The following is a 21,032-nucleotide window of genomic DNA, read 5'->3' as shown; positions in this document are numbered from 1 at the left end:
CGATACTTGTGAATTTTTTTATAGCTTATATAATATAACTACAGCGCGATTACTGTTTGGATTTAGTATCTGTCAGAAACGTATCTTAAGAGTTCCATGATGTTTAAAGAGATAAATGTGGGTACAAAAGGTGGTCATTAATGTGCCTGATGTAATTTTTTTGACTAACACAGGACACTTTGTATAAAATAAAGCGTAGATGAAAGTTGTTATTAGAATAAAGTCAATAACAAAATTCGAACGTTCTACAACGATGAGCAGTATAATTTAAAGAATTTGATGTTAAATAAACACGTAATGTTTCAGCGATCTTCTCCAATGGATCGAGCGTACGATCGAGGCGCTTGGTGACAGAACTTTCGCCAACTCCCTGGAGGGAGTGCGCCAACAGCTCATACAGTTCTCTAACTACCGTACTGTTGAGAAACCACCCAAGTAAGTACATGCTATATGTGAACTATGATAGACAATATGAATATGGAGTACTTGTACTTAAAACCTAACTAAAATATGCAATATTAAAAAAAACATTAAAACTATCTGTAACTTCACCTGAAGATTTGATTTGTGGCATAATAAAACCTTAATTGTGGGCAAAAGATTAAAATATGGATCTTCACTTAAGCTTGTCACCATCCTTTACTAAAATACTTTTTTCTTTCTAAAGGTTCGTGGAGAAGGGTAACTTGGAAGTGCTACTGTTCACGCTGCAGTCCCGCATGCGTGCCGCCAACCAGAAGCCGTACACTCCCCGCGAGGGCAAGATGATCCACGACATCAACCGCGCCTGGGAGCGCCTCGAGAAGGCCGAGCACGAGAGGGAACTGGCGCTGAGAGAGGAACTCATCCGACAGGAGAAGCTTGAACAACTTGCTGCCAGGTATGTTTGTATAGCTATAATTCTGTAATATTATGTAGTTTAGTTATTAGAAAGTTCGTGTATTACTATGTACTTATGTAGGGTAGTTATAGAAGTGACGTAAGAGGAGTTGGTACTGGGTGGATGTCTGGAAATGTTTATTAGCCACTTGCATTAAGAGTATGACAATAAGACTAATAGACTGAATATAGCGTTTAGCGTAAAAATAGATAGGTATATGACTTAAGAACTCTACGAGCTAAAAAGCCAAGTAAAATTATGTCTGAATTTCTTTCTACTCTGGCATTTCAGTGATTTATTACTTTGTTGACATTTAATGTAATGTCGTAGAAAATAATCTAAATTTCATATTTTTATCATACTTTGACATTATCTAATAATATTAGAGTGTCACCATATCATATAAACCGTGGAAGCACGTGCTACTTCGCTAATAGAATATTTATGTTTCACGGACATATTCAATATTTACCTTTTGAACTTCTTAAAGAGTTCATATTCAACTATATATTCGATTCGATGACCAATCAATTGACTTCAATCACTATCTGGATATGACAATACAACTTGCTTAATAATAATAACTCGTATTTTCTTCTTAGATTCAACCGCAAGGCCCAGATGCGTGAGACATGGTTGTCAGAGAACCAGCGACTGGTGAGCCAGGACAACTTCGGCTTCGACCTGGCGGCGGTGGAAGCTGCGGCCAAGAAGCACGAGGCTATCGAGACTGACATCTTCGCGTATGAGGAGAGAGTGCAAGCCGTCGTTGCTGTGTGCTCCGAGCTGCAAGCTGAAAGGTATGTAGTACTATAATCAGGCCGTTACAAACGTTCGAACTACGTCATAATCAAAAGAATGAAATGAATCCGACAATGTGTAAGTGCAAGCGAGAGACTCCAATAAAATGATATGACTTGGTTCGCACGTTTGAAATGGCCCGAGTATAGAATAGTTTGTAGGTAACGTAGTTGCAAGTGAACATCACGCGATCATTGTGAATGAAATACATTATACAATATTGGTGCAGTGCGGCAAAATGGACGACAGTAGACTTATTAGAAAAAGTCTAAATTATATTGTTAACAATTTTATGTGAAGATATAACCATATTATTTCTATAAGTTTGCGTACTCAATATGTACAGACGGATAGCGATACTATTTAGCTAACATTTAATTTTCTCATCAAAGAGTTGACCACCATTTTCTAAAATTACTATTCTCATAACACCTGTACTTATTTGTTGTATCGGTGTTTTAAGACAATTCAAAAGTTACATGTATTAACAATGTTGTTTGCCACAGGTACCATGACATGGAGCGTGTGTGTGCTCGTCGCGACAACGTGCTGCGCTTGTGGGCGTATCTCTTGGAACTGTTGCGAGCTCGCCGCGCCAGGCTCGAGCTGTCCTTGCAGCTGCAACAGAACTTCCAGGTAAAATAGTCAAACAGCTTGTTAGCATTCTCCACAATTAATATTTCATCATCGAAAAGAATTTTGCCCTTTCGTGTCTGAATTATTCAAAAGATTTTATACATGATAGCAATAGCATGAAGACTTAATTTTTCTGCAACAAATTTTATATTCACGTAAATAAATCGTAAAGCAAGTTATCGTAAGTTTTTTAATCTTTCATAAAAAGGAGATTTTTCATGCCGGTGACAGTATAGTCCTTATGATTGTGTATGTAATACATGTGAACATTTAATATGACATTGTTTTTATTTGTTTGTTTAGGAGATGCTATACATCCTGGACTCCATGGAGGAGATCAAGATGCGTCTGCTGACGGACGACTACGGCAAACATCTGATGGGCGTCGAGGATCTGCTGCAGAAGCACGCCCTCGTAGAGGCCGATATCAACGTGCTGGGTGAACGAGTCAAGGTTTGTACAAACTCTCATTTCTTTAGCACTAGAAAAATATAGCTACAGGTTACGTAAATATCGAGAAAAACATTAAAGTTAAAATCTTTTGCGTCAAAAGAAGTAACGTACCAGTAATATTTTTTTATTTCTAAAGACTTGATGTTAAAGTTATTTAGGGCTTGTTTAACCTCAATTTCATAAAATATTGGTTTTCTTACTTCGAAATACATGTATTAAAACTTTGGTGTTAATAAGTATGTTTGTGTGGTCGTCAGGTGGTAGTGGGCCAGTCTCAGCGCTTCCTCGAGCAAGAGGAGGGCGGCTACAGACCGTGCGACCCCGCCATCACCGTGGAGCGCATTCAACAGCTCGAGAACGCATACGCCGAGCTCGTACACCTTGCTGTTGAGCGCAGGTCTGTATTACTTTACACGCTTTAATACAATATTTACAAATATGATACCGGAGATTTAACAATACTTTTGAATAACGCACTACGCAGTCCCTTAGGCAAAGTTATGGATGTCCTACGCCCTCAAGTTAGCATTCCATTTATTGTACTATCAACTTTAGCGCAAAGTCAGTGAGTTAAGTGGAAAGAGTTAATAAGACAGCAAATAATCAGAATAAGAATATATACTACATTTTAATAAACGAAACACTATTAAATTACTTCTAAAAGTGTGTGTTTCTGTAAGAGTATAAAGTTTATGGAAACTAATTTCGTGTATCTTGTATGTAACAGAAAGCGTCTGGAGGACAGCCGCAAACTGTGGCAGTTCTACTGGGATATGGCTGATGAGGAGAACTGGATCAAGGAGAAGGAGCAGATCGTCTCCGTCGATGACATCGGACATGATCTTACTACCGGTAAACATAATTACACTACGTTTTGTATAGCAAGTTCAATTTGTCATGTCTGTATATAAGTTATGTTACTTCATAACGGTTATCTCTCATTTTACTATCTTCTTTATGGTGCTTATATATGATCACAGTTTTTGAATCACACATTAGAACACACACGCAGTGTTGCGTCTAATTACTCTAAATTCAGATTTTATTGTAGAGCATCTCTTCGATCATATGACCACTCACTCACGTGACTTTACTCGTAATGTAATAATCAGTAGAAATAATAATAGTAAATAATACAGGTTTGTTTTTCACCAGTTATTTATATTAACTTTGTCTTCACAGTGTATCTGCTGATTTCGAAGCACAAGGCCCTGGAGGCGGACGTGACCGCCCACGAGCCTCAGCTCATGAGCGTGGCCGCTGTGGGTGATGAGCTCATCTCTCAAGGACACTTCGGCGCTGATAGGATACAGGTAAACACTATAAATAATGAAATACTGTTTAAAACGTTGACATCGAATTTTAATACTATTCAACATTGTAAGTAATTATTATAGTAGAGTAAATCAATTAAAAATCTGGGGCACCACGGCCCTTCTATTTATTTTGCTCCTTAACAACGTATCTAATAGTATCTATTTTGACTCTTATGTACTACATTATAACTAACTGTATCTTGTTTTATACTAGGATCGACTCCGTGATATCCTGTCTCAATGGAACCATCTCTTGGACCTCGTGTCCCTGCGCAAGAACCGCCTGGACGCGGCCGTGCGCTACCATCAACTGTTCGCCGATGCCGACGATATCGACAACTGGATGTTGGATACATTGCGGTATGTGTACACTTAATTAATTGTCAAATATTTACTTGATTATATTTTCTATAGCAGTGACAGCTAAATGCTCTGAGCATTTGCCTCTCGCGCAAGTAGACGAAGGATTAAATTCCCCTTATATACATCAATGTTTTTTCGAAGGTGTGTATTAGAAATAATAATCATTTGTATTCAAACAAGGTGAAGCAAAATTCCTTGATTAAACTCTACATGCTGAAAACTTCTGTAAACCAGTCCCCGTTGATTTGTATACTGAAGCGTTTTATAATGTACTCATAATGTTATTTGGTTGTATTTTACTAGATTGGTGTCGTCCGAGGACACCGGTGTGGACGAAGCCCAAGTGCAGAGCTTGTTGAAGAAGCACAAGGATGTCACCGACGAACTCAAGAACTACGCCAACGTTATCCAGCAGCTCAAACAACAGGTTCGTATAGTTACTATTGATCACATTCGTTGATTTAGGATGTTACTGTGATGTATTGCTAACGAATGAATGGTTCCGTGTCCAGGCGCAGGAGCTGTCGCCGGTGGACGCCAACAGCGCGGAGGTGCGCGAGCGGCTGGGCGCCATCGACGCGCGGCACGGCGAGCTGGCGGAGCTGGCGCGCCTGCGCAAGCAGCGCCTGCTGGACGCGCTGTCGCTGTTCAAGCTGCTGGCCGAGGCCGACGCCGCCGACCAGTGGATCGCCGAGAAGGACCGCATGCTGGACACCATGCTGCCGCCCAAGGACATCGACGACGTCGAGATCATGAAGCACCGGTGCGACCCTTTCCACTCCTCCGCTTTTGTCGTATTTTAATAGGGAATTATCTTCAAAGTTGCCCTTGTCGCCGCCTGATATTTCATCGCCTCTACCGTCGCACAATGTCGCAAATCTGATTCACTTAGACACAAATATTTGTCCTATAGTAATGGAATCTTATTGGGAATCCCAGCGGCACAATCTTAATTGTTGGACCGAAGAAAGCGCTGCCAAACTAAGTGATTAATATGAAAATCCCATTTTAATTGTCACGATCTAGTATCTAATGTAGGTATTTTCCCACAGATACGACGGTTTCGACAAGGAGATGAACGCGAACGCATCTCGCGTGGCGGTCGTGAACCAGCTGGCGAGACAGCTCATCCACGTGGAGCACCCGCAGGCCGCCAGGATACAGGAGCGACAGGCCGCGCTCAACGGCGCCTGGAGCAACCTCAGGGAGAAGGTAAGGCATAACTTGCAAAACAGCAATTTAAAAAAGCTTTATCATAATGTCTTGTTGTAATGTCGGCAATTTTTAAATCGATTTCTTATAGAGTTACAGTAACAAATATTGAATAATATTTTTTGGAAGGAAAGGGGTAGGCCTTTGCCCAGTAGTGGGACATTCAACCAGGCGAAGGAAAATAATAAGGATAAGCGATACATCCAAAATCATTTCTTATCAAATAAGCACATAAACGTAAAAATTAACTTATTGCAACGTAATATTTGACTAGGCGGAGTCGAAAAAGGACGACTTGAAGTCGGCGCAAGGCGTGCAGACGTTCCACATCGAGTGCCGCGAGACTGTGTCGTGGATCGAGGACAAGAAGAGGATCCTGCAACAGACCGACAACCTCGAGATGGACCTCAACGGTAAGATTATAACCAACATCATTATAACACCAAAATAATTTTGAGACTTACGGATAATTGTCACCATTTGTGAATACGTTTTGATTGACTTATTAAGTTGAATACTGATAGAGTATTTGTCAGATAGTTTATTCGACATGTATTCTTAAGTTTTGGAACTGGTTCTTATTGTTATGAAATCTATGGAGACGTTTAAGAACCGCACGAACAAAGTGTATTATGAAAACATAATAAATAAGCAAACACATTTTCCACTATGTGTATTTACAGTTCAATAATTTTTTTTCTGGTAAAGTTCAAGTTCAAAACCAGGGCACTATGTATTAAAAAAGTTGTGGTTTAGTTAAGCAGGACCTACCTCGTGTAGGTACTACAGACGTATTATTCATTCAATACTTATGAATTTATGAATGAACGATTGTGGTGTCACATCTCTTGTGGTTTTGAATTGAATGCTTACAAGGTATTCTATCTGATTCTGTATACAACGACACGAATAACGTTAAACGTAATTAATTCTGTTCAATGTTGAATTGTATTGTTAAAATTCATATGTGAATTTAAGATCATCATCTTAGTTATGGTAAGGTTCAATTAAAACTAAGTCTTCGGTAAAAATGATAAATGTAACTCGAAGCCGAGTATGCACTATGCATTTATATTGTCAATTTATAGGTCCTTTTTAAGTCAAGCGCGCATTGCGACTTAAATATCAGTGTATTTTTTAATTATATTTCGTTAATTAGCATGTGTTTACTCAATACAATTGAATCCTAAACGCTGTTACAAATCATGGTGCACTCTTAGCTTACTTGATGCCAATAACTCCGTAAAGTTGCCTTACATGTTTTGTATAACTTGTACGTTGTTCCTCAGGCGTGATGACCCTGCAACGTCGGCTGTCGGGCATGGAGCGCGACCTGGCCGCCATCCAGGCGCGCATCTCGTCGCTGGAGAGCGAGGCCAACGCCATCGAGGACGAGCACCCCGAGGAGGCGCAGCTCATCCGCGAGCGCGTGCAGCAGATCACGCACAACTGGGACCAACTCACGCAGATGGTGAGCACCAAACATATTTTTATATACTTTAATGTGTCATGTAGTTCTCCAGGGCCCTTCATCTTAGCTTTCGGGTACTTTACGGTGTGTTTATCTCTTTATAGCTCAAAGAGCGCGACGCGAAGTTGGAGGAGGCTGGCGACCTTCACAGGTTCCTGCGCTCCGTCGACCACTTCCAGGCTTGGCTCACCAAGACACAGACCGATGTCGCTTCCGAAGGTAAGCCCTTAAGAGATAACTTTTAAAAAAATTGTTACGTATTGGAATAAATATAACTTAGTGTACATTAAAAGGTCTATTATGGGTCCATATAGGGGTAGTAAATGCGTAATCGTAGGGGAAAAAAAATGTTGCTTTATGATTCGAGTATAAATGTAATAAACATTTAATTACTTTTTTAAATAGATACCCCGTCAAACTTGGCGGAGGCGGAGAAGCTGTTGTCGCAGCACCAGACCATCAAGGAGGAGATCGACAACTACAAGGACGAGTACGCCAAGATGATGGAGTACGGAGAGAAGATCACTGCCGTACGTTTTACAAGTATTCTTCTTGATCATCTTAAATCAATCCTCTCGAAAGTTTTTCTTATATTGTTTGATGATGTTCCGACTATAGTTCATACATGGTATGTTATGTTTCTCATGAAAAATTTAGCTGTTTATCTATTTGCGAAATATTTTGATGTAACTATTCGTTACAATACAAAGCTCTAGAGTTTATTTCATACAGATTAATAATAAGAATTGTTTAGAGAATCATAGGGACAAAATATACTCAGAATTTACCAATAGCAAAAAAATCTTATTATTTTAATGCTGTTTAACAGGAGCCATCGACCCAGGACGATCCTCAGTATATGTTCTTGCGCGAGCGTCTGAAGGCACTCCGCGAGGGATGGGCCGAGCTCCAGCAGATGTGGGAGAACAGGCAACAGCTGCTCACCCAGAGCTTGGAGCTGCAGCTGTTGCAGCGTGACGCCAGGCAGGCTGAGGTGCTGCTCTCACACCAGGAACACAGGCTAGCCAAGACCGAGCCACCGACCAACCTGGAGCAGGCCGAGAACATGATCAAGGAGCACGAAGCCTTCCTCACCACCATGGAGGCCAACGACGACAAAATCAACTCCGTCGTACAGTTCGCCAACCGCCTCGTCGAGGAGAGGCACTTCGACGCCGACAAGATCCAACGCAAGGCTGAGAACATCGACGCCCGCCGCAATGCCAACAGGGAGAAGGCCGTCCAGCAGATGGAGAAACTCCAAGATCAACTCCAGCTGCACCAGTTCCTCCAGGACTGCGACGAACTTGGAGAGTGGGTGCAGGAGAAGAACGTCACTGCCCAGGACGACACCTACCGCTCGGCCAAGACCATCCACTCCAAGTGGACACGCCACCAGGCCTTCGAGGCCGAGATCGCGGCCAACAAGGAGCGTCTATTCGCCGTACAGAATGCCGCCGAGGAACTCATGAAACAAAAGCCAGAGTTCGTCGAAATCATCTCCCCGAAGATGACCGAACTGCAAGATCAGTTTGAGAACTTGCAAACGACCACGAAGGACAAGGGAGAACGTCTGTTCGACGCTAACCGTGAAGTTCTCCTGCACCAGACTTGTGATGACATCGACTCATGGATGAACGAACTCGAGAAACAGATCGAGAACACTGACACTGGCACCGACCTCGCTTCAGTCAATATTCTTATGCAGAAGCAACAGATGATTGAGACACAGATGGCGGTGAAGGCCAGGCAGGTTACTGAGTTGGAGACGCAGGCTGAATACTTACAGAAGACTGTACCTGACAAGATGGAGGAGATCAAGGAGAAGAAATCGAAGGTGGAGGAGAGGTTCGAGCAGTTGAAGGCTCCATTGTTGGAGCGACAGCGCCACCTGGCTAAGAAGAAGGAAGCCTTCCAGTTCCGTCGCGATGTTGAGGATGAGAAGTTGTGGATTCACGAGAAGATGCCTCTGGCGACAAGCACCGACTACGGCAACTCTCTATTCAACGTACAAATGCTGCAGAAGAAGAATCAATCTTTGAAGACTGAGACTGACAACCATGAGCCTAGGATCTTGACTGTGATCTCTAATGGACAGAAGCTTATTGATGAGGAGCATGAAGCCTCGCCCGAATTTAAACAGCTTATTGATGAACTTACGGCGAGATGGCGAGAACTGAAGGGTAAGTACATGAAACACGTACCACAAGTACCTTCAAATATAAAAGAATATTTCAATAGTAATATAATTATGTTCGAAATGCGGTATTAAAATGTTCTGTTGTTTTTACTTTGTAGAAGCCATCGAAGAACGCAAGAACAAACTGTCCCAATGGGAGAAGGCTCAGCAGTACCTATTCGACGCGAACGAGGCGGAGGCGTGGATGAGCGAACAGGAGCTGTACATGATGGTGGAAGACCGCGGCAAGGACGAGATCTCCGCACAGAACCTTATGAAGAAGCACGAGATCCTGGAGCAGGCCGTCGACGACTACGCACATACTATCCGGCAGCTTGGAGAGACTGTCAGGCATCTTACTGCTGATGAACACCCACTCAGGTTTGTGAAAATCCTTATACATCTCTGGGCAAACCTCTGTAATTTCACTCTCACAATAATTCCCTAAGATGTTACAAAATTTGATTTACATTGTATTTAAACGCAGTTTCCTAATACTTGTTAAAAAAACAGTCTATTGGTTAAAAGTTTGTTACTTTCTGATCGTATTTTACTTGTAGATACAACAAATATCATCTGATATAATATAATCACTCTGACAAGATTTATGCCAACAATACTTACTCCTTTATTTTTGTTGAACAGTGAACAGATCTCCGTTAAGCAGTCCCAAGTGGACAAGCTGTACGCCGGCCTCAAGGACTTGGCGGGCGAGCGTCGCGCCAAGCTGGATGAAGCGCTGCGACTGTTCCAACTGTCGCGCGAGGTGGATGACCTCGAGCAATGGATCACCGAGCGCGAGCTCGTCGCCAGCTCGCAGGAACTTGGACAGGACTACGATCATGTCACGGTATGTTTGCATTAAACGTTAGTTGATAATAAGGACTATTGTATAGACCAAAAATTTTCAAGCGATAATATATCGAAAATAATTTTGAGTATCTGAAATTAACTATCAAAAAAATTCAACAACTCTTTTATTCATATAAGCATTTACGTGATATTATAAGATATATTGTTATATCGAGCAGGAGAAATGTATTGCTTTAGATGGAAAAATAACGTATGTATTTATTTGCAGTTGTTATGGGAGCGCTTCAAGGAGTTCGCCCGCGAGACACAGGCGGTGGGCTCAGAGCGTGTCGCGACGGCTGAACGTATCGCCGACCAGATGATCGCTATGGGACACTCCGACAACGCCACCATTGCGCAGTGGAAGGAGGGACTCAAGGAGACCTGGCAAGACCTGCTCGAGCTCATCGAGACCAGAACACAGGTAATATAACCGGCTATTTTCAACTGTACCATTATTTAAGTATTTCAAAATTAAGCTACATGTTTTTCCTTTTCTTCGGGATTAAATAATAAAATTTTCGAACTTGCTTCTTTTTGAGATGTTTTACTCTCATATAAAGACCCCAATTATGGTTTAATAGATTGGCATTTATTACATTTATCTGTTTTTATGATATATCATGTTTAAATAGATGATTATGGCATTTGTTTTGATCATTTTACTAATGTAGTATTTCCGTGGTCCAGATGCTGGCGGCGTCCCGCGAGCTGCACAAGTACTTCCACGACTGCAAGGACACGCTGCAGCGCGTCAACGAGAAGGCGCGCGGCGTCAGCGACGAGCTGGGCCGCGACGCCATCAGCGTCGGCGCCCTGCAGAGGAAGCACCACAACTTCATGCAGGACCTCAGCACGCTGCACCAACAGGTACACTATATTAATATCTATTATATAGTTTTCTAGGGTAGTCAGACTCCAATATATTCTTCAAGTCGTATTTCTAAAATGTTTTGTGCAGACCTGTTCTAATCAATTTCAGCATTCTTGGTAATATTATGAGGGAAACTTTGAAAATTTCGAGCAAAGACGGTTAAAATGTTTTAAGGTGTTATTGATGAATATTAGTATAAGTAGTACCCTACATTTAATCGCACGATATGAGTCGAAGAATTAACTACATTATCGTTTTAAAAGCGGTCTTAATGTAATGACGTTTATGGCATACGATTTTTGTTTTTCGATGTCGATCGTATGCAAGAGCGTGTGTGTATATCGTATATGTTTGGTGTGTGGTGCAGGTGGAGGCCATCGGGTCGGAGTGCGGGCGGCTGGGCGCCATGTACGCGGGCGAGAAGGCGGCGGAGATCACGCGGCGCGCGGCCGAGGTGCGCGAGGCCTGGGCGGCGCTGGCGGCCGCGTGCGGCGCGCGCACCAACAAGCTGGAGGACGCCGACCACCTGTACCGCTTCCTCAACCAGGTGCGCACGCTCACGCTGTGGATGGACGACGTCGTGCGCCAGATGAACACCGGCGAGAAGCCGCGGTAAGCGCTATCTCCATTTACCTTACGTTTAACCTGAAATACATTTGAAACTAGTTTCACTAAGAAACTCATAATTTATTTTTTATTCGACAGAAGTTTTAGTTACTCGTCTTATGAACACTAATATCCGTTTCAACATTTTGTGTGCATGAGTCTTGTAATTTCAATATGCCATAATGTACCCAGTCTGTGACTGGACATATAAATAAACAATCGAAATAATGTACACAGTGACGTGAGCGGCGTAGAGCTGTTGATGAACAACCACCAGTCCTTGAAGGCTGAGATCGACACGCGCGAAGACAACTTCTCAGCGTGTATCTGCCTGGGCCGCGAGCTGCTCGCGCGTCAGCACTACGCATCAGCTGACATCAAGGAGAAACTGCTGCAGCTCACCAACCAACGAAATGCGCTGCTACGTCGCTGGGAAGAGCGCTGGGAGAACTTGCAGCTTAGTAAGTATCATATTTGTTTTATCAAATCATTGTATGGTTCGTGGTCAAAGATTATTAAACCAGAGCCTTTCACGTGACTTAACTACTGTTATCTTAGATGTAAACTACCCACATCGACATTTTACGTGCCCTTCAAAGCACCTCTTAATCGTCTGCGCTAAGGTTGCTTTATCCTGATTGTTTACCGACCAGTAACCTACGATTGGTAATGTTAGTTAACTTCTAGTTTTCTAGACATACATTGTAGTTTTAAAAGTACAACTATTGCAACGTAAAAGTTCCATCGTAGTTGTAAAGCAGGATTAAATATTCTTAAGAGTGTTTATCCATAACTAACGGTTTGCTACTCGTGCGCAGTCCTGGAGGTGTACCAGTTCGCGCGCGACGCGGCGGTGGCGGAGGCGTGGCTGATCGCGCAGGAGCCGTACCTCATGTCGCAGGAGCTGGGCCACACCATCGACGAGGTGGAGTCGCTCATCAAGAAGCACGAGGCCTTCGAGAAGTCCGCCGCGGCGCAGGAGGACCGCTTCTCCGCGCTGCAGAGACTCACCACCGTACGTACACACGCTAACTGTAGCAAGGGTTTGATTCGGTGATGGTATTTGTATGGATATTTGTTTTGCACTTTGTAGCATCATTTTCATTAGTAACTGTACTTAGTGTACTTAATAGTATTCAACTCAATCCATTTTGAAGATATCAGTAGTGCGATTCTTCTACTGCGTTCTACACTCGGTTCTATCGACTAGCATTTGATATTTAAAATTAATGGAGAAAAAAGTTCTTACAAAATGTTCACAGTTAACAGGCTGTTGACAGCCAATGGCATTAGAAAATCATCCCTGAGATTTACTACCATTACCTAGTTCTTATTATATTGTTTGATGGTTATCTGCATAAAATAGTCTTATACGTTACAGAAATGCATATTTTTGAGTTCATTTACATTATCAAGAATGGTTAACAAATTCATTCATTAAATAAGTCATTGATTGTGACTGTAACAGAATAATTGCACTGTGCATGGTAGTACTGCTTTGGTTTTGGTTTTTATTAATACTTTATTTTTCTCATCACAACTAGCTTGAACTACGTGAGACGTCTATGTGGCCTAAAGCACAACCTTGGGATCAATGTGACGAATCAGAGTTTACCTACGAACCCGCACCCACCACCCACTCACACCCACCTCTTAGAATAAACATTGATAAACACGAACGACCTGTTAGCCAAGTAGTTGAAGAAATCATTATAGACAGTAACAAATACCCCTTACCGGAGAAAGTCAAAGCTCGTGTACTGAGTCTTAACTATAATAACCAAGGGAAGAAAAACGATTCATATTTATGGACAGTAGTGAATAATACTAGTCTGTCGACAATATCGGAAACAAGCACGCCACCGCGCTCTCCGCCTAATTCACCGTGTTCGCCGTGTTCGCCATGTTCGCCTCTATCGCCCGAAATATACAGTTCAGTTTTCTTTGAATTCCCCGACCAGATGGAGAAAGCGAATGAGTACTTACAATGTATAGACTTTATTCTTTGGGAGCGGCTGGCGTGTCAACATGTTTATCCGAACGTGTCCTTGTTGAGGCATAAAAGTAGTAGCTCTTCAAAGTCTAGTAGTAGTATGAAAAGGTTGTTTAGGAAATGGTCGAGGAAGGTTAGAAAGTCCTCAGACTCTTCAGATATAAGAGGGGAAGTAGCTGTGTTGTCTCTTCCTGGTCTAACGAGTAGTTCGAAAGCTATTAATGATTTAGGTAAAGAAGTAAAGAGTATACCTTTAAGTTCCTCCATCCTCCTGCTGTGTCAGACTCGTAACCTCCTATTCCCTGAAGGTGCATGGTACTATAACTACTTGGATAGTGTAAGTGTGGTATTTGGATGTTTTGAATGTGCCTACGCTTGAATGCTGAACTCTACATTGGTTCCTGCCCACGGGCTTTTTACCGATCGAGTTCGCTCTACGTCACGCTTGTAAACGTCTGCTCGGTCCAAAATGACTGAAGGCACAAACCGTGTATTATTCCGGGATAGGAATGATTCGTGTTCCAATTTACAATTCTTCTTTTAATAGAAAGGCATGAAAGTTAAAATAATAAGTTTAAATGCACATTCAATTGTATGTTACTAACGCCCGCTAGCGACCAGCAAATTGGACTAACAATATCAGATTTTCAATCTTATTAAATACACACAGTAATTATCGATCGTATAATTACCGGTTTTTTCAAGAGAAATATATTCAGATTGGTAATACTTTGTCTTTGTGTTACAGTTCGAAGTGAAAGAGAAGAAGCGTCGCCAGGAGGCGGCGGAGGCGGCCGAGCGCGAGGCGCGGGAGCGTGAGGCGGCCGAGGCGGCGGCCGCGGCGGCCGCGGCCCAGGACGCCATCGACGCCGCGCAGGCCGAGAAGGAACAGCCACAACCACAAGGTACCACATACTCCATACTGAAACGACAAACTCGTAGGATTTACTGCCGCGTTACTTGAAGTTCACGGCCAAAGGAAATGACTTGAATTGAAAATATTGCTATTTTGGCAGTTTAGCCACTATTGTTGCGATAGTCACTTGTTTTTGCCGTTGTCTCAGACTAGGATTTAAAATGCAATGATTCAAAAGTTACAACTAAAAAAGATGATTTGTCTTTTACAGTTAAAAAGGTTGTCCTTTTATATTATTGTAATGTAAATTATGCTGTATTGCATTGATTTTACATTAAACAAAGTTTTTCAAGTATTGGCGTAAGTTAGGATGTTCCTGTGAAAGTAATCGGTTAGTTAGTCAAAAACACAGAAAAAGTAAATATCTTATTTAATAAAAGATTAACATCACTTCGACTCACGGACTGCAATGTAAGCACGCATGTGTAATGTCTTCTTCTAGCACTGTCGAACAAAAATACCATTTGTTCAATATAAAACTACATATTATGAAACTTCCACTAACTTTCACCGTAACCGGTGAATGCTGCTTGCATTATGCGATAACACTTTCTTAGAAGTATTACGATCAATTATCGTACAAAGTATATAGGATAAGTTAAGAAATATCGATTATTATGAATTATATAACATGATTAAGCACGACGCACTACAGCCAAAAAGGCTTACGGCATCGCTTGCCGCTTTGTGTGTGAATTTCTTTATGCCCTTTTTTGATCGCTTATTCAGTCGACTAACAAAATCGAGTAACACATTTTACAACTACGGCTCGTTGATGTAGTCGAGCCGCGGTTTCGTTAGTCGATCGAGTATCGCGTGTGACAAAGGGTCGTTATTTACCGATGTGTTGTCCACACATGCACACGCGTAGTCGTAAGGAGAACATCCACTAAAGCGGCTGAGAAGGCCCAAGAGCGACCGCATTCCCAGCCAGGTAATAAGAGCGCTTATTATAAACCTACCGTTGTAAAAATATATCCGGCTGTTGGCATGAGCTTCTACGGTAGTTTAAAATGGGTGTACTCTGTATTTCTGTCGGGTTACACTGCGCTCGGAATAGTTAGCGACACTATGGGGGAGTTAGATTAATAACTGTGATTAATTTTATAGCTTGGAAGCTTTTATTGTACGTACGGAATTACTTTCGTGTAGGTTTATTTCGTAGGTTATTTTTACTTGAACCGTAGTTGGGGTTATAGCACGATTTTCTTTTATTGCACGATTTCAATATTCTTCACGATACACTATCTAGTTTTATATAAGGTGACGGTTTCTTTTCTGCCGATTCATCATCATATATAAACTATAAATCATCAACTTTAATCATTACTCGGGGTTTAAAACAAAGAACTTCATGAAAAATAATAGTCTTAGTAGATTATTATGTTGTTTTATACCCCGATTTTATAAATTAATGTACTTATTCATCATGTTCATATTTTTAGACTACTATATTCATATATTAGTGGTTTATATATTATTATTATATTATTATATTATACACTATATTTTGTGACGTCATGAGCTAATCACGGTGAAGGTTTGATACTCTTATCTGTCATGTCTGTACTATCTCTGTTTCATTATAATAAGGAGTTGTCATGTCACACTAGAATCCCTACTAGTGCGGTGGATCCATTTCTTCTTCTTCATGGTTTTGGCATTATATTAATCGGTTTTATCACCAGTATTTCGCGCGAAGTGCTGGCTCAAAATTCAAAATTTTTAATATGAAATTTTATTTGGTCGTATCGCCACCTAGTTGGGAAACTAGCTCGTTAACTCCTTGCAAATAAACTTTATATGTACTATACATCTGTTATATCGTGAACGGCGCTTTCTGATCTCTTGTACAAACGTCGCTGTCTTCAAACAAGGTAGGTATGTCACCTGTGCTATACCGCTTCACTGTCTATTGCTATCTATATAGTATGCATCAGCTTTGTTATATCGCTCCCTGTTATATACAATATATTATACAATGTTAAATATATTACTATTTTATGGTCATTACTTTTACACACACTTTTACACGGGGTTATGGTTTCCCATCGATTGCTTCTATAATTCAATGGGGATCTAACTTGCTTTAACCATTAAATGTTAATCTTTAATAAATACAATATAGGAAAATATAAAACTATATAGGCAGGGTAAACGATAACATGAATGAAAACTGTTCTATCCCTTTTAATATAGACCAATAACTTAATATGTTTATGACAATAATTGTAGGTATATGTAGCATGTAATTTGTTTAATGTATTCACGTGATTGCGTACACTACTCTTCAAGATAATTTTATAAAATGAATATAAAAGACTGGAATTTGTTACATACTATGTTGACAATTCCCAGTTGATTCCTTTAATAATTTTGTCAACAACGTATACTAAACTATATACTATAACGTGTACGCAACCGCGAGCATGACATGTAGTGAAACGTAACGTTGCGCTTGCATGTACGTAAGCACGTAGTGTAGACGTAACTAGCACGTAGTCGTAATATGCGCATGCAGAGCTGGACCCCGCCCCCGCCCCTGAGCCCTCACCCCCCGCCTCGCCACCCGCCGCGGAGGTGGCTGAACCCTCGCCCCGCCCCTCGTCGTCCAAACAGACGCCCGTCAAACCCGCACGCCTCTCCAGTGAGTATATGTAGTTGGTAACGTATAAGATACTACTATGGATGTGATGCATTGATGACTGAGCTTTAGAAGGCCATTTTTTTACCCGATCTTGTCCCACTGCTGGGCAGGGATCTCCTCCCAACAAGGGAGGGGTTCCTTAGAAATATATTTTTATTAATCCTAAACACTACTTGTAAAGTTGTAAAGTTCATTTAACATATTATAAAGGAATAGTCGAATTGATAACCTCTTTCTTTATTTGGTGAAAAATAAAGAAATATTTGCATATTATTTTTATCTTAAAAATGTTTTTTTAAGTATTGAGTATTTTTATGATAAGATTCAGTAAAGAGGCCGCAAATAGCAAAAAGACAAGAACGCAGACATTCATCAGTGAATCACTTCCTTTAACAAAATTACTATCATGATTCAAATTCGAAATATTTTTTAGAATAGATTTGGTGAAAGTCGAGGTGTTATCATGTTTAGGCAAATTATAGTTTAATTTCCCTGTTAATTCATTCATTGATATATAATCTTTAGTCATATTTCAGTAAGGTAAATTAATAGAGCGTAACGTAACGTCTTTGATAATATCGAATAGAAAATTATAGAAACATAAACTGTAGGGTACTTAAAATTCGCCTAGCCATTGTTAACACCTTGAACTCTTAAATTAATGATGGTTAAATAATTAGTTATGGTTGTAAATATAGAGGGGAATAAATTTTATTCTAATTCGTAGTATTAGCGGTTCAAAAACACTAACAAAAAATTTTAATCGTGATACGAAATACAAAACTGTTAACCTGTTACTGAAATATGAAAATGTTACATTAACGTAACGTGTATGTGTATGTACCTTATACGATGCATGACCTAACATCTGTGTTTTTGTTACATCCATGTGTTTATTAGTATCATTATATAAAGTAAAGTTTTAAACGTTAGCATGAATACGCTTTTGTTTTTTTCGCTGCGACGCAATACGTTTTTATGTTGCTTTGATGTTTTGTTTTTTGTTTTCTCCCCGTCTCCTCGATGCGCCCTTTGATAACTGCACAACCTTTTGAAATTAACGCAACCTTTGTCCTGTTAAATCCTTTGCACGTTCGTTACGATATGCACTTTTGTCCTTGTACCCGTTCCGCTGTCCTTTTCTCCTTTATCACGGATAGCTCCGGGCACCAGTTCCACTCCGGCGACTCCGTCAAGCTCCGGTAAGGTGAAGTCCCGGTCACGAAGCAAGTCGCCGTTCAGGAGCTTCAGATGGCGTACTGCGAAGAAACTACTGAGTGGATCCCATCACAGTGACGATGAAGGTATTCTGTGTACATGACTATGATAGATGGAGAGTTTACTTCTAGACTGATACACCTCGTATCGGCAGTTGTAGATGTTTAGAACTGTTGGTGACCTCGTAAAATTTATATCATGAGGTAATTATTACAGAAATAAATTTCAAAGTGAGAGGCTTCAGAAGTAGAATCACTTGCACAAACACGTTCAAAGGGACATGGTTGGTTATCTACATATACACGCAATTAACACTATAAAGTGTAAGAATTACCATATATTGACAATGAGCAACGATTTACAATAATAAAGAAGTTAAGTTAACTGTTAAAAATAATGTTAAATTGAGAGTATTGAAGCTTTATTTTTATTGTTTGGTTTGTATATCATTACTTCTGAGAAATAACATTCGAATATATGCATATTTACAAAATACTATTACATATACAAAATCTAAAACGAAAAGAAAGAAAAAATAATAATATAATAGTTTCCATCTATCAAAGTCTGCTTGCCTTACATGTTATGTTCCGCGATGAACGCTTTGTGTGCTGCTGTGATTGTCTAGCGCATGTTTTATATTACTCCTTGTGAACATGGCAAATAAATACCTTTATACCCATGGTTTTCTTTCAAAATTTGTTAGGCTCAGACATGAATGCGTATCAAACCTATCACTATATTTAGAAACGAAAGTATGTTTAGGAAAATTCATTAGATGTTAGATTTAAGATTTGCCTATTGAGGAATTTGGAACGCAAACTGAGAAGTAAAAAAAATGTGTTTTTTGCGAGATCTGATTGCTATTGAAAGGAAAGACGTCATATATTAATCAATGGCATCAGATCTTTAACGTCTGTGTTTCAAAATATTCCTAATGTCGCGATTGTGTTGTAGTTGTGGGACGTAGTGTACGATGTGTTGTTTGTGTACAGAGGGCGCTAGTCCCGCGAGTGAAGATGAAGGCGTTGAGGGAACGTTGGTGCGCAAACACGAATGGGAGTCGGCTGCCAAACGGGCTTCCAACAGGTACGATACGATATATCTTCTTTGCAATTCACTACATATATTAAGAATCAAGTAAAACAGCAATTAATTCTATGAAATTACATCGCCAATCTCGTTCAATCTTTTTATTTTCCGTTGATAGGTACATTCATTTGACTTAACCTTGTCATTTTGATTTTAACTCAAGTTATTTGTTAAATTTATTTTATTTCTTCAATCTAGCTCTGACGAAAACTTTTAGAGGAAGTTTTATAATGTGTAACATCTTTGTGTTCAGGTCATGGGACAAGGTGTACGTAGTAGCGAAGGACGGTCGCATGTCGTTCTACAAGGACCAGAAGGCGTACAAGGCGTCGCCCGAGGCGCACTGGCGCGGAGAGCCGCCGCTCGACCTCAACGGCGCCGTCGTCGAGGTCGCCGCCAACTACACCAAGAAGAAGCACGTGTTCCGTCTCAGGTACGCACATTCACGTTTACCATTGAGGTTTTGAATTTCTATCTTCTTGTTGTTATTATTTCAGAAAATCAAGGTGTTTCCACTTGATGCTGTACTCGATTTACGGTGTAGTGCTAGTTTTTGATCTTTGGCCCTTTAACGAAATATAAACTTGGTCTAAATTGTATTAGCTTTGAAAATTACTTCAGTTGTTCTTAGAGTAACATGCATTGGTGTTTAAATTATAAGTTATAATCAAGTTTATATGGAATGATACTAACGTGTTGGTGTGTCGTCAGGTTGGCGAGCGGCGCGGAGTTCCTGCTGCAGGCGCACGACGAGGCGGAGATGGCGGGCTGGCTGGACGCGCTGCGGGCCCGCACGGCCGCGCCCGCGCCGCGCTCGCACACGCTGCCCGCGCCCGCCAACACCGAGCCCAAGCGCCGCTCCTTCTTCACGCTCAAGAAGAAGTCAGTCCGCCTCCTCACTGAGCTATACGCCCCGTAACACCCCCCTCACTCATGCATGACCCACCCATGGTACTATATCTCCGTGACACACATTTTCGCTGGTCTCTAGTCTGTCTCGGTGGTTTGTTTCCGGCTTCGCGTCATCGCATTGTGCTTCATTCTCTTCCATCACAACCAAAAAATGTGTCTTATTTACGACATATTCCACATTTTAAAGGTGTCTTCTAGTGCTTTTATAATACATTTCTACTTCATTTTAACCATTCATCAATTCAATCATTAGATTTTGACACAACTCATTTTAACATAAATAATGACACATATTTTGATGTCTTATTGTTACTAACAACACCTATATTGACATAGGTACACTTATAAATGATATTGCTAAAGCTAACAGGCCAATATCTTGATACATGATTGTGCTTGGGTTACTGAGCCGTAGGTGACGTATGTTTCTGTGTTGCAGTTAATCGCTCGTGGTGTGGCGGCGTGCGGCGCAAGTTTCCTCATTACGCAGCGCGGGCCCTCGCGGCGCGTTCAGTGTGCGGGGCGCCGCGGTCGCCCCGCCGACGCCCCGCACACGCCACGCACGCGCCGGTCGGACGGGCTCCGCGCATTTCTCACGACGCTTGCTTACG

At 41.1% G+C, this 21,032-nt stretch overlaps 2 protein-coding genes across 12 annotated transcripts in view; both read left to right on the top strand.

The window, feature by feature from the left end:
* The window catches only part of beta-Spec (spectrin beta chain), a 54,614-nt gene extending 33,613 nt beyond the window's left edge, over positions 1 to 21,001 (top strand). For 4 of the 11 annotated variants that reach the window (XM_076121213.1, XM_076121214.1, XM_076121215.1 and 1 more), the window contains 32 exons: positions 307 to 435; positions 668 to 880; positions 1,483 to 1,680; positions 2,188 to 2,317; positions 2,621 to 2,770; positions 3,028 to 3,167; positions 3,498 to 3,622; positions 3,953 to 4,083; positions 4,301 to 4,446; positions 4,753 to 4,876; positions 4,962 to 5,212; positions 5,502 to 5,661; positions 5,936 to 6,074; positions 6,951 to 7,132; positions 7,237 to 7,351; positions 7,538 to 7,662; positions 7,962 to 9,315; positions 9,431 to 9,692; positions 9,957 to 10,161; positions 10,393 to 10,587; positions 10,854 to 11,033; positions 11,405 to 11,649; positions 11,881 to 12,104; positions 12,462 to 12,658; positions 14,385 to 14,541; positions 15,424 to 15,486; positions 17,074 to 17,199; positions 18,360 to 18,503; positions 19,413 to 19,506; positions 19,763 to 19,942; positions 20,221 to 20,391; positions 20,861 to 21,001. In XM_076121213.1, the coding sequence (XP_075977328.1) occupies positions 307 to 435; positions 668 to 880; positions 1,483 to 1,680; positions 2,188 to 2,317; positions 2,621 to 2,770; positions 3,028 to 3,167; positions 3,498 to 3,622; positions 3,953 to 4,083; positions 4,301 to 4,446; positions 4,753 to 4,876; positions 4,962 to 5,212; positions 5,502 to 5,661; positions 5,936 to 6,074; positions 6,951 to 7,132; positions 7,237 to 7,351; positions 7,538 to 7,662; positions 7,962 to 9,315; positions 9,431 to 9,692; positions 9,957 to 10,161; positions 10,393 to 10,587; positions 10,854 to 11,033; positions 11,405 to 11,649; positions 11,881 to 12,104; positions 12,462 to 12,658; positions 14,385 to 14,541; positions 15,424 to 15,486; positions 17,074 to 17,199; positions 18,360 to 18,503; positions 19,413 to 19,506; positions 19,763 to 19,942; positions 20,221 to 20,391; positions 20,861 to 20,864 (6,259 nt within the window). In that variant the 3' untranslated portion in view covers positions 20,865 to 21,001. The remainder of the gene's footprint in view (positions 1 to 306; positions 436 to 667; positions 881 to 1,482; positions 1,681 to 2,187; positions 2,318 to 2,620; positions 2,771 to 3,027; positions 3,168 to 3,497; positions 3,623 to 3,952; positions 4,084 to 4,300; positions 4,447 to 4,752; positions 4,877 to 4,961; positions 5,213 to 5,501; positions 5,662 to 5,935; positions 6,075 to 6,950; positions 7,133 to 7,236; positions 7,352 to 7,537; positions 7,663 to 7,961; positions 9,316 to 9,430; positions 9,693 to 9,956; positions 10,162 to 10,392; positions 10,588 to 10,853; positions 11,034 to 11,404; positions 11,650 to 11,880; positions 12,105 to 12,461; positions 12,659 to 14,384; positions 14,542 to 15,423; positions 15,487 to 17,073; positions 17,200 to 18,359; positions 18,504 to 19,412; positions 19,507 to 19,762; positions 19,943 to 20,220; positions 20,392 to 20,860) is intronic. The other 7 variants (XM_076121217.1, XM_076121218.1, XM_076121219.1 and 4 more) reach the window with 7 other exon arrangements.
* On the top strand, positions 12,677 to 14,351 carry LOC142977349 (uncharacterized). The gene has a single exon (XM_076121228.1). It carries the CDS (start codon positions 13,209 to 13,211, stop codon positions 14,013 to 14,015), a length of 807 nt encoding a protein of 268 aa, XP_075977343.1. The 5' UTR covers positions 12,677 to 13,208; the 3' UTR covers positions 14,016 to 14,351.
* Positions 21,002 to 21,032: the final 31 nt, after the last annotated feature.

Source organism: Anticarsia gemmatalis, chromosome 12, assembly GCF_050436995.1.
Source record: "Anticarsia gemmatalis isolate Benzon Research Colony breed Stoneville strain chromosome 12, ilAntGemm2 primary, whole genome shotgun sequence".
Taxonomy (NCBI): domain Eukaryota; kingdom Metazoa; phylum Arthropoda; class Insecta; order Lepidoptera; family Erebidae; genus Anticarsia; species Anticarsia gemmatalis.
This window is presented reverse-complemented; position numbering and strand designations above follow the sequence as displayed.

Excerpts from the sequence above, each read along its gene's own strand:
- LOC142977349 (XM_076121228.1), top strand. The coding sequence starts at position 13,209 with ATGTGGCCTAAAGCACAACCTTGGGATCAATGTGACGAATCAGAGTTT.